The sequence below is a fragment of the Lipotes vexillifer genome, unplaced genomic scaffold, assembly GCF_000442215.2.
Source record: "Lipotes vexillifer unplaced genomic scaffold, Lipotes_vexillifer_v1.1 scaffold308, whole genome shotgun sequence".
NCBI lineage: Eukaryota > Metazoa > Chordata > Mammalia > Artiodactyla > Lipotidae > Lipotes > Lipotes vexillifer.
The window spans coordinates 2,973,277-2,986,259 of record NW_006792985.1 but is presented as its reverse complement, the minus strand read 5'-3'; the positions used below and the strand labels follow the sequence as shown (position 1 = coordinate 2,986,259).

At 40.5% G+C, this 12,983-nt stretch overlaps 2 protein-coding genes across 2 annotated transcripts in view; one reads left to right on the top strand and one right to left on the bottom strand.

Annotated features, from left to right (window-relative positions):
• Positions 1–7,711, bottom strand: part of CCDC25 (coiled-coil domain containing 25) — a 39,793-nt gene extending 32,082 nt beyond the window's left edge. Inside the window, exons 1-2 of the mRNA XM_007466160.1 lie at positions 7,639–7,711; positions 2,854–2,901 (exon numbers count right to left, since the gene is read on the bottom strand). Of these exons, the coding sequence (XP_007466222.1) occupies positions 2,854–2,901; positions 7,639–7,666 (76 nt within the window). The 5' untranslated portion in view covers positions 7,667–7,711. The remainder of the gene's footprint in view (positions 1–2,853; positions 2,902–7,638) is intronic.
• A 2,737-nt stretch (positions 7,712–10,448) lies between these two features.
• The window catches only part of ESCO2 (establishment of sister chromatid cohesion N-acetyltransferase 2), a 25,779-nt gene continuing 23,244 nt past the window's right edge, over positions 10,449–12,983 (top strand). Inside the window, exons 1-2 of the mRNA XM_007466159.1 lie at positions 10,449–10,501; positions 11,261–12,092. Coding sequence (XP_007466221.1) covers positions 10,449–10,501; positions 11,261–12,092 — 885 coding nt within the window. The remainder of the gene's footprint in view (positions 10,502–11,260; positions 12,093–12,983) is intronic.

The following is a 12,983-nucleotide window of genomic DNA, read 5'->3' as shown; positions in this document are numbered from 1 at the left end:
CTCCAACGGACGTTAAAAGGATTCATTCTAGCCCATCCGAACCCGCTCTTCCACGAAGCCTTCTCAGCTCTCCCTTAACCACATTTACTCTCTGCCCCTCTACTTCTACAGTGTTTACTAGTAATATTACTTCATTTTGCCCCTACTTTTGTTTAATAGACTTTATTTTTTAGAGCAGTTTTATATTCACAGCAAAACTGACTGCTATTTGGTTTTGTATGTGCCTCCACCTGAATGAACACTGTGAAAACACAAACTCAATCTTCCTCTTTGGATACTCAGAGGCTGGCACATGGCATCACACAGATCAGCCCCAGCGAATAGGAAACTAAAATGGAAGGGAAAAGAGACACGGTGGGAATGTCCCCAGCACAGCTGCCTGGGTCAGCAGCACTGGTAGCCCGCCAGTGAGCGCCGGAATCAAAGCAGCCCTTCGCTGTAAGACATACATAAAGCTGTTCCCCGCCCCGCCAGGGCTGCACAGTGCAAAACCCGCGCGACCTCGACTTTAGGTGCCTCTCAGGAACCTGAGTCTTGTGTTCACACCCTTCGTGTGGTAGAAGGGAAAGTAGATTTGGTCAGGTTTGGATCCATATCTACTGTAGATAACTAGGACTCCTATAACTGTGCCTTATTGTTCAATGTAATACAGGGAGACAGTATCCCCTCCCCAGCTATGTTCATCAGGAGGACGCTATGAGAAAACTTATCCATGACAATTCACGGGTTACTAGGAGAAATGTAAAACTCGAGTATTAATATACTGCAGACAGCTTCTCCATTAAGTCACAACCAGAGCCAATGGCATAAATTCATTATAAGGAAAAAACTGTTTAAAAATTAGTTATTTTATGCTATTGGTTTTTCCTCTTGGCTAGGATGTGATAGTCTTGCTTATACTGATTCTGCTTATGGTTATAGCAGGGTTTGAAACTGTTATATAGATCTGATTTATAATTATATAGTTATACAACTATATCACATTATTGTATTTATAACATTATATATATTTTATGTGATGTATGTGTATATACACCAACTACATATACTTAGCATGTGTAACTATACATATACATACAACTATATGTTTTTATAAAACTATATGCATAGGTATATCTAAGTTATATATAACTTATCACTGTTCTTTGACATCTTTTAATTTGGGGCCTTGTTTCATTAATCAAGTGTCTCATACTGAAGAATGTTATACTTGTCTCTTTTAAAGGATCAAGTTTAAACTGTCAGTTACAAACTGCACCTAGAACAGACACCGATGGTTTTAGAAAAGGAAAAAAAAAAAAAAGCAATACCTGAGGGTTAAAGAAAAGTAACTGAAGTGAATCAGGCAGCTCTCAGACTACTGAGGCAGAGTCACCCAGGCCTGGAGTATTCCCAGGGGAGAAAGGAGGTGGCTTTGGGGAGCTCCAGAGAGAACCACCAGTTACTGAGTGCCCACCGTGGACCAGGCACTCTCCCCAGGCTCTTTCATTTAACCTTCACAGCCCTGCAAGGCCGATACCGTCCCAGGATCCTCTTCTTACATCTAAGAACCCAGAGGTTCAAAGGGGTTAAGTAACTATGGCTAGTTTGCTGAAGAGCTGAGATTTTAACCCAGACTGGCCAGACTTCAGAACTGTCTTTTCCAGAACATGATGCTACCCTCAAGAGAAGAGCAACTGTGCTTGAATATGAGGAATTCTGTCACCTTCTCCAAGCTCCCTTGTTGCAGTTCTTTCCTCCCTCTTCAGTGTCCCACACCCTGAGGGTCAGTGCTGTCACCCCCCTGCTCTCTCTTTTTTAAATAAATTTATTTATTTTTATTTTTGGCTGTGTCGTGTCTTCACTGCTGTGCGCAGGCTTTCTCTAGTTGCAGAGAGCGGGAGCTACTCTTCATTGCGGTGCACGGGCTTCTCATTGTGGTGGCTTCTCTTGTTGCCGAGACGGGCTCTAGGTGTGCAAGCTCAGTAGTTGTGGCTCGCGGGCTCTAGAGCGCAGCTCAGTAGTTGTGGCGCGTGGGCTTAGTTGCTCTGCGGCATGTGGGATCTTCCTGGACCAGGGCTCGAACCCGTGTTCCCTGCACCAGCTGGCGGATTCTTAACCACTGCGCCACCAGGGAAGCCCTCCTCCCTGCTCTCTTGATCAAGAAAACTACAGTTCCCTTTCGGCAACCCCCACCACTCGTGCAGTCAAAAAGGTGATCCCTAAATCAGTGTTTTTCTTGTAAACTTTAGATCAAATGCATTAGTGAGTCAGAAAATTAATTTAGCAGGTTAAGACTAGTTTTTTAAAAATGAGATAAAACAGAAAATAGAGGGCACAGAAAATAGTATGGGTATTTTTTTGTAAATTTTTGCTTTAGTTAGGTGGATGTTTGTATCATTTAGTCATAGGAATGTGCACAGCATGAGATAACGTGTTTCATTCTGCGAGTGGTCAAGAAAGCACTGTTAACATTTCAACTCAAAAAGAACCATCTTCTGTCTCAAAACAACCAAGATATGTTTCTTAAACGAGGTAAAAATGTACAGAACATGATCTTTTCAAATTCCAAGCCACAGATTATTTTTATTTGATGAAAACCAGCACAAGTTAAACTCTAATTCCTGTTACCCCTAAATCAAACGATACCACAAAACTCTTTGTAAAGTAAGATTCTAATCAGTCACAGGTGGTCCAATTAGCTCAACTATTATCTGATATAATGAAATTCTAAGAAAGTTAATCCTTTGGAATTCCTAATAATGGGTTAGTTAGTAGTTAACTGAAAACTCATATCCAACAAACCATTGGGAGAAAAGGCAATTAACACTTACCTGCTGGAAAATTCAAAATCAAATGCTTTTGAAAACTTACTTTCATATTTATCCTTTCCCATGTAAATAGTGTAAGCAGATGAGTTAACTAAGACAAAACAAAAATAAGAATAGTTAGATAACTTCAACACCAACACAACTGTTTGATGAGAAAAACAAGTGACAAATGCTTATTAGGGGTCGGCAAAACATTCAAGGCCTGTAGGCCAAATCCAGCCCTGTTTTTGGACAGCCCTTGAGCTAAGAATGATTTTTACATTTTTAAAGGGTTGAAAAAAGCAAAATGAAGAAGAATAAGCTAGAGAGACCGTATGTGGCTTACAAACTCTAAAATACTGACCATCTGGAGAAGGTTTACCAACCCTCACTAAAAATGGCTAGTTTCCTACTTTCTCAGGGATTTAGTTCAACGCAATTCCAGTTCAGTCCTATACTTTTGCCTTCTTCAAAGTAGTTTTAAAAAAACAACGACCAAAACTCTTCACCTCAACCATTTAAAAATAGGTTCCTATACTCAGGCAAGTTTTATTTTTCATAATTTGATTTAGTTATGTCCTAGGTGTGCTGCAAATTATAATAAGCTCCCTATCACATTCAGGGGAAACACTGGCTCTCTAGCTTCTTCTAATCAGTGGCTCTGAACCCTGTTTACACATTAGAATCACCTAATTTTGCCCCAGCTCCACCTAAGACCAACCAAATCCAAATCTCTGGGGATTGGGGTTTTGCAAAAGATCTCTTTTTACAGTGATTCTAATGTGGAGTCAGCATTAGGAACCACTACCCTAAATCAAAAACAATATTCTGGGTATGGTTTACCTTAGAAATGACATTTGCTTTCCTGAGCTAGTGTGTTTTGATGTGGGCATCCTCCATCTGGAATCAGTTAGGTTTTGTAATTGAAATTCTAACTGGGTCCTGGTTTTCCGAGCTAGTCTACCAAAACCTGTTAGACCCCATTTGGACCTAGACTCCTGAATTAATAGCCACTGAGCCTCTGCCTACAAAGCCTGGCAGACAGGTACAAGCTTGGGCCAGGCAGTCTGCTGGCTGTCGCTCCAGAGAACTACCGTGTGAGTGGAACTCTGAAGGCTGGGAAACAGCACTCTTTCATTTACAGATTCTTAAATTCAGGATTGCCTGAACATTCAGAATGAGAAGCTTCTTAAATGATCAATCATAGTTGCCTCTCTTGGGGACAGAAAACTCCCAATTCCTTCAGTTAGCAGTTATGATGACTATAGTCCATAATTACTTGGAAATAGTTGAGAAAAATAACTTGAAAGAAGAGAATTTTGCACTGACCAGTTGACAGAAATCCTTGTCTAGAACAGAGCATTATATTAGCTTGATAAGCCCTTTGCATAGCATATAACAAATGCCAAGTGCAGGAGTACAACTAAAAAGTGTTTCAGATCCTCTCTGTACATTGTTATATGGGTACACCCTTTTGAGCCTATAAATGTCACCACTAGGAGTATATATCCTACTAATTAATACTCCGTCAATCAGTGATGTTCTTTTTACAACTTAAAACACTCATTAGTTAAGACTGGTTATACACTATAGAATATCCATAAACAAAATACCATGTACCCATTAAAAAGAAAGGATAGGTGAAGAAATTAAACAGCAGAACAGTATTTTTGTGTATCTATATACAGTAATATTCAATTTGTAAAAAATCAGTAACTGTGTATACATAAACATGTTTACATATATATTTTTAATACACACACACCCGTTTTATTTATACTGTGGAAGGATATATATTTAATTGTTAACAACAGTTACCTTGTCTACTTGCTTATAAAATGTATAGATGGTTTTTGTAGTCAGAACAAAGGTAATTTTCTTAAATGATCGAAATAAACAAAGCTGTCTCCGCAGGACAAGCTATCTAAATTACAGCCAAGAGAATGACAGATGGTTCTTTGGATGGTTGACCTATAAAATGAGGTGATTAAGAACATAACTGCTACAAGCCCAAACTGAGGGGCATTCTACAAAGTAATTCTTCAACTGACAGTGTCCGTGTGAGAGACAAAGACTGAGCACTGCTCCAGATCAGAAGACGCTAAAGAGTAATGAATGACAGCGGAATGCAACAATGATTTGTAATTTTCCTTTGTTATAAACTCATCACTAGGACACTGATAAAAACTGAATAAAAGCTGCTGATTACATACTAGTATTGCTGCAATGTTAATTTCCTGATTTTGATAATGAAGAATGTCTTCTGATAAGAGAATATCCCTGATTTTAGGAAAAACACCCTGAAATATTTAGGGGTAAAATGCAACTTACTAACAAACGGTTCAGGAAAAAAAAAAATCTGTGTGTGTGTGGAGAGAGAGAGTTGGGCGGGGAGGGGAGCTGGAAAAAGAAAGAGAAAGGGGAAAAGAAGGAGATAAGGTATATGTGGTAAAATGTTAGAATTTGGGGAATCTGAGAGAAGGTTATAAAGGAAATCTTTTACTATTCTTATAACTTTTCTGAAATACTGAAATTATGTCAAAATAGAAAATTAAAAAGGAGCATGACTGCTGAGTAAGAAATCTGAATTAAGCTCCAATCCATGTTAGAGGGATAAAGGAAAAGTAAACTGAATTATTCTAGTATTTTTGTTACTCTCACCCAAATATTAAGGTTGATTAGTACGGGAACTAGTTATCTTGAAGATACCTGATACAGGTGTAGCAACCAGGCCAACTTTAGAAGCACTGTGATAATTTCATAATTTACAGAACAATCTATCTTGAGACAGATGCTAGTAAAAGGTACTAAAAGTACAAGTGAAGTTAATGAACCATGCGCAGGTAATTTGTGTGTCCATAAATCAGAGGGGCTTAAATTTGACAATGGAAGTATAGCAAGGCTAATGTTTCATTATTCTCTTATGAGAGTGTGAAAGAATAAAACTAAGCAGATTTTAGTTAGAGATACTAATTTCAAAAGGGAAGGCAAAAACTTTCTATTGAGATTTTCAACCCATTTTTTTAAAAAGTTTTTTTGCAGTAAACCATCAGTTGCTTGAAAAGCTTGGCTATCTATACGAAGACATTTCCTGCAGATTCTGTATGTTCAAGTTGTTTTCTGTACTAGGATATATAAAGTTTTACTACTATCTTACTGGAAGTTATAATTTTTCCATTAACTTTGCAATTTTAAAAGCTGCACAAATGCAGATTTATTAGACTTAGAGGCCAAATATTTTTCTGACAGGAAGCAATTCTGATGTTATAATGGAAGCCAATGAGAAAAATATGATCCACAAATCAACTGAAGCACTCTGTTCTATTAAGGGCACCTGCGTGTGTATGACTAGCACGCAAGGAATTTAGAATCACTTTAAGGAGAACAAAGCAGCCAGCATAAAATACATTTAGCACCTATATGGCCTGCCTATAGTTTTCATTCCATTGCTGGACTTGTACGGGTAACTATGTTGTCAGGGACTCTCATGAGAGGCTACGAAGAGACACTTCAGTTATCTGGAGGTGCAGGACAGGACAGAGGAAGGATGAAAATACTATTAGGGGCCTAAAATGATTTTTCAGGCCAGTGTGAATTTTGTTTTTAGTAATTTTAATAATATGGGTAAGACAAAATTAAGCCTATAGAGACAGAGAAATAGCTTATGGCACACCGTGGAAGCCTAAACTACTGAGAAAAATGAGATGTGATAGTATGACGGAGTATCAGGGGAGGGGGTCTGTGAGTTAGAACTTCCCTGGGATTCAACGTTCTCATCTCTAAAGAGCAAGTACCACTCTATTCAAACACAAACACTGCGCAGCTAGTTTCACTTAAATCTCACCTTTAACAAGTAGGCAGAGCCAGTAGCAACAGAATAGAGTGTGCTAGAAGTCAAAAAATATCATTCATTTATTCAATAAGTATTTATTGAGTAACTATTATGAGCCAGGCACTACACTAGAGAAACCAGGAGATCCTCTCCCTGCCCTCAAGGGGCTTACACTCTATCTCAAGCAGACAGAGTTTAATATCATATGACAAGTGCAATGCCAAAGGCATACATGGGTGTTAAGGGGATCCCCGAAGAGTTATATCTAAGCAATCCTGGGGTGGCGACAAGGCGGGAAAGGCATCTGGAAATGACAGGCGAGGGCTGTCTCGGGGGAGAAGCAGATAACTGGGTGATTGATTGTAGGCAAAGGGAACAACATAAGCAGAGAAATGAAGACACAGTATTTCCTGGGAACTAAACACACCCTTTCCTTGCCTGCCAAAGACAAATCAGAAACATTATCATGTCACTTTTCAAGATCTGGGACATCAACTCTGCCCAGTGAGTGGCTGTATCGCTATTCCAGAGACTTTTCATGGCTTTCTGTAACATCCAGGCCCTATAACCCTTTCCTAGAAGGCTAAGGCGCACTTCCGGTAAGGCAGAGTTGTTGGCAGATGTCTCCTTTCTCTCTCTATGCGGGTAATTACCAGGGCGCAGCTAGATTAAAGGTTACGGGGGTGGGTGGGGAAGGGAAGCCTTGGGATAGGGGTGCGAAGAAGTCCACAAACTGTCCAATTCCAGGTAGCGACAGGTCTCTCTGAATGAGGGAAAAGAACAACTCCCGGAGGCAAAGACAGCAAGGGGGATGGTGCCTCTACGCGCCCCCAGGCCCTGACAAGGGGGCGCACGGTGGGGACTGGGGCGGACACGGTGGGGGGACCATGAGGACGCGGGAAGAGGCACCCACTGCCGAGGAGGCGCTCAAGGACCAGCCTCAGCGGCGGCCTGGGGGTCTCGGCTTCGGAGCCCCGCGGTCGAGCAGGGACCCGGGAGGTCTCGGCGCCCACTCACCGCTGCTGCTAGTGAAGTAGAACACCATGATGCCGGCGGCGGCACGGCGACTCCAGCGCCGAGCAGCGGCACTCAGCTCTAGAAGATCAAGATACCGGAAGCGCGGAGGCCGCGTCCCCCGGAACTCCTCCGCGCACTTCCGGCGGACGTCGGGCAGTGTCATAACGGCGGCTGCTGTCTTCAATCCTGGTGGGTTACCCTGTTGGCTCGCTGAGAGCTCAGCTTACTAGGGGATTGAGGGGAAAGAGGATGGAGCCAGGACGATAGGTGATTGGAAAACTGCGGGTAAACTGGAAAACTGCGGGGAAACTCCGTCTTTCTAAGAGAAAAATGTCATTCACTGACTTTATTTTCAGAACCTCCACCCCGTGAGCGGTCAAATCTTGAGGCTTAGCTCTTGGTCTTATCTGCCTCCTTTCACCCGCATCTGGCCTGCCTGAGAGTAGAAACCTGTTGTCATCTTCTCAGCTAGGCGTTCACTGAGCCAGTTACGGTACTTGGCACTTAGTAGGAGCTCATTAAATTTTGAGTGAACCCCAGTTCCTCCACTATTCTCATTCTAGGTCCATCACCTACTGGGCACATTTGGTGCTGCACTTAACCTTAGCTGTAAAATGAAGATGAATAGAGCTGCTAATTCACAGGCTATTTTGCCAGGGTTAAATAAGTTAATGGGCAAGACTGGGCAAACCTCTGAACCTCAGATATCTTCCAGATGTAAAGTGGGAATGATCTGACTCAAGGTAAGTTCCCACAGCACTTAGTTTTAACCTATTTCTCTTAACTTCATCTGACCGACTTCATTCTGTGAAGTTAAGCACATCACTTAACTAAATTTATTTAGAACTAAGAAAGTGCCAGAGACTGTACCAGGAGCTGGTACACAAAGATAACAACAGTAGCTAATAATCAGTGAGTGCTTTAGGAATCTTTGGGCTTTGCAAAGGAAGAACCTACCTCTGTCCTATAGTCATTGTTTTCAGGCCCTCAGTTTTATTCTCTGTAAAATGGGAATGATGATACATATCTCATAGACTGTGGTGAAGAGTAAATGAAATAAAACACATCAAACGTGCAAGAATGCCTGGCGCATAGATGTTACTGTCATGATTTTTAAATTTAACTTGAAAAATGAAAAAATGAGCTGGAAACCTAACGTATTACTAGTAAAAAAAAAAAAAAAAAAAAAAAAGGTAAACTAACAGTAAAGCTTCAAATGTGAAAAATAACTGCCTCGAAATCTTAGAGAGGCTACTTTACAAAAACATCTTACACCAAGTGACCTTAGAATGTGCCTGGAGTTCCAGAGTTTAAAATAATATAAAAACCTCAGTTTTGTTCTGCTAAAAACTACAATTCCCAGAATGCATCTTAGATAAGGCCTCCGGAATGGAGCCCGGCGCGCCTCACGGGATTCTGGAAGATTTGGTTTCGGAGAGGAGAGCTTTTAGCCTTGCAAGGGCGGGAGAATCTTGGAGACCGCCTTTCGGGTGGGCGGGGCAAACGCTAGTGCACAACCAATCACCGAGCCAGCCCCTGGACGCGCTGGGAAGCGGCCAATCGGAACTCACCTACTTCTGCCTGGACTGGCGCGCGAGAATTTGAATACAGTGGGGACCCCTGGCTCTGCTGAGGAGAGGTCGCCAGTCCGAGGGGCGGGTAAGTCCTGCGGAGGGTCGAGGTGTGGGGTGGAAGAGCCAGGACACCGGGAGGTTCTGTGGAACGTGGAGGTGAATGTTAAGGAAAAAGAACTTGTGCTCGGTGCTTGGCGCGTTCGCGGCTAGAGACCGAAGCCAGCGAGCGGGTGTCCGCACTTCCAGATCACCGGGTTTCCATCTTTCTGACGCCGAATTTTCTCGTCTTTTTACCCTGACAGCGTTTGGGGACAGAGGCGCTTTTCTCTCCTACCTTTCCTCATTCAGCCCCGGAAGGGTCTTCCCTTAAGCCGCAGCTCGACACGAATTCCCAGAGACCCAGGTCTTTCTGTTTGTTTGAAGTCAAGCTTGTGTAATTTTTTTTTTTAATATACTTGATCCGAAGGAAGGGGAAGGGAAAACGCTTATTGAGCAACATACCATCAGCCCGAGAGTTAACATGCGTGATTGTGTTTACCCGCAGCCTTAGGAGGTCAGAGTATTTTGTAAATAAGGAAACAAGCGGCTCCTCGACTAGAAAAATGAGAGAGGATTATGCTTCCCCGTTTTCTTGCTTCTGATGAAAAAGCTAGAGACGGTCTCTGCCTTCTTTGAACATGCAGGCTGTTGAGAAAGACAGTCAAACTAACAGCAAGAAAATGTGCTAAACGGATACCAAGGAGGTGCAGGATGGAATGGAAGCCTAGGGCAAGAGCATCTAACAGCAGGAGGGGTAGGGGTGAGGGCAATGGCAAGGACAGCTGCCCAAAATATAAAGTGATTAAACTTGGTATGGATTCATCAGGCTAATTGAAGGGAAAGTGTGTCCTGAAATGGGGTAAAATCCTTCCTTGGTAGGATCATTTTCCGGCTTGAAACATGTAGTATTCCTGCTTAATTAGTTAATTAAATTGTGCTGTCCTGGCTGAATTAGTTACTACTGTGATGTAGTGTTTTTCCTTTTCTTTTTCTTTTTTTACCTTCATGGTTTAAACCTTTATTAAAGTGATTTTCTTTTTAAACCCATCCCCCCTTTTTTGGATATTTATGGACCATTACCCATCTGAGAACTCTTTCAGACTTATAAAGTATAATTTTGATTTACTGATTTTTATACACATTGGAATAATTTGGTTATTATATTGTTCTGTTGCTTTTAGGAGTTCAGTTAAGAAGATGTCAACTTTAACTCCAAGGAAAAGGAAGCAGCATTCTTTGAACTGTGATAAGTGAGTCTCACGAGTAGAAACTGTTAAAAAAAGAAAAATTCACCATCTTGCATTTTTTACCTCCTCTCTTCTATCTCTAAACATTTCTGTTCTTCTATTCACCTACTCCTTGTGGCTACAGTAATACTTTATATTCTAATTCTAGTCTGGAAATACCGTAAGCTTTCATAATTAATTCTTTAAGGCCTTTGGAGGGAATCAGAGAAAGGGCTGTTTCCTATGGCTTGGAAATGTGGGTCAGATCTTTTATTACCTTGCTCCTTTCTGCTTTTTTATGTAATATTTAACATACTGTTTTGCATATAGTAGATACTCATCAGTAAGCAATCCTCTAAAGCTCTATACTCTATGTATGTCATACCAGAGATATATATTGTAGAACAGCCCTAAGTGGTCAGTTTATTACATAAAATTAATCATTTTAGGGAAATTATAGCAGGTATATGGCCCAAACTTAGAAATAGGTTTTAAAACACACACACACATATACATGCATCTCAAAGCTTCTCTGTAAACAGTGTTTGTTTTCACAAACATTGGAATCTTAGTTTTGAAAAATATTCAAATGCTTTGTTTGGTAAAGACAGAATTTGAGAATCCTGCTGTTAAACTACTAATGTGTATGGATGGATGTTTGGTGGAGAAGATGCATTTTTAATATGGCTTACAGGTAGAGCTGTTTATTGCTTAGCAGTAAATTGACATAGAAATGGAAGCAAAATAACTATATTTATCAATGGACTGTGTTTTTTTTCATAGCCTATTATCAGAAATTCCATCAAAGAAATTAATTTCAGACTTTACTGAAAATATATTTCCATCACCTAATAAAAAGCACATTTGCCAAAGCAGTGATAAAAATGAAGGAAAGATTCATTGCTCTCAACAAGGCCACTTCATTTCAAGTCCACTCAAAACGACTAAAAATAGATTGCCATCTACAAATCAAGGTTCACCATTTAAATCTGCTGTGTCTACCATATCCTTTTACAACAAAGATAAGTGGTACCTCAATCCACTGGAGAGAAAGCTGATAAAAGAGAGTAGATCTGTTTGTCTAAAAACTAATAATGAAGATAGATCATATCCCAGTGTGACAGGAAAAATGCAGGGAAAACCAGCCTGCTCCAAGAAGATGAACAAAAAACCACAGAAGAGTTTAACTGCTAAGTGTCAACCAGGATATAAGTGCATCGAGCCTGTGTCAAAGAATCCTAAAAATTCCAAGCAAAATCGAGTGGCCTATAAGCCAATTGTGGAGAAAGAGAATAATTGTTACTCAGCTGAAAATAATCTGAATGCTCCTCGAGTTCTAAGCCAAAAGGTCAAACCACAAGTTACCCTCCAGGGAGGAGCGGCTTTTTTTGTTAGTAGGAAAAAACCCTCTCTGAGAAAATTGTCTCTGGAAGATAAGCCATTACTGGGACTCACCCAAAAGAATAAATCAGAAGTTATTGAAGAGTCTGATGTGGAAACTGTCAATGAAAGAAGTTTTGAGACAAGGCAAGTGCCAAAGTGTTTGTTAGTAGAAAAAGAACTGAACACTGAGCTGCTGAGTGAAAGAAGTAAAAATGAAGAGAAATTAATAAAGGTAAATGTAAATATATTACTTTAAAAACTAAGCTGGCCATATAACAGAGCTTCAGTATACATTGTATATATGTAACTTTGAATAAAATTTGTTGTTTTTTTTTTTTATAAATTTATTTTATTTTTGGCTGCATTGGGTCTTCCTTGCTGCACGTGAGCTTTCTCTAGTTGTGGTGAGTGGGGCTACTCTTCGTTGCTGTGTGCGGGCTTCTCATTGCGGTGGCTTCTCTTGTGGAGCATGGGCTCTAGGTGCACGGGCTTCAGTAGTTGTGGCTCGCGGGTTCTAGGGCACAGTAGTTGTGCACCGGCTTCATTGCTCTGCAGCATGTGGGATCTTCCCAGACCAGGGCTCGAACCTGTGTCCCCTGCATTGGCAGGCAGATTCTTAACCACTGTGCCACCAAGGAAGCCCAAAATTTTGTTTTCTTTACAGTCTGTAGGACTGCTTTTATGAAGCCAAATAGTATCATCACTATAAAGAATTTAGAGACAGGGTAGAAAGATGGGCTTTTCCTCCCTTTTTTGGCTTACAGAAGTCTACCAACATTTTCTTGGCATTAAGGTTTACATCTCATTAAGTTCCCTCATAACTGTGGTCCAGAGAAACTTAACTTTTACTTGGTAGTCAGTGTTTTTAGAAAGTAGAAATAACAAAATTCAGGTAGTAGATTTCCAGAAAATGAGCATATTTTTGTTTGTTTGTTTGAGCTCATTATTTAAAGTACTAGCTTATTCTAGAAAATTTAGAGAATATAAAAAATATGTATCTTCTGTAATCCCACTACTTGGAGATGATCACTGTGAATGTATAGTTGGGTTTTTGTTTATTTTACATAGTATGTTTTCATGGGTGCCATTCTATGCCTTTTTTTTTTTTTTTTTTTTTTTTTTT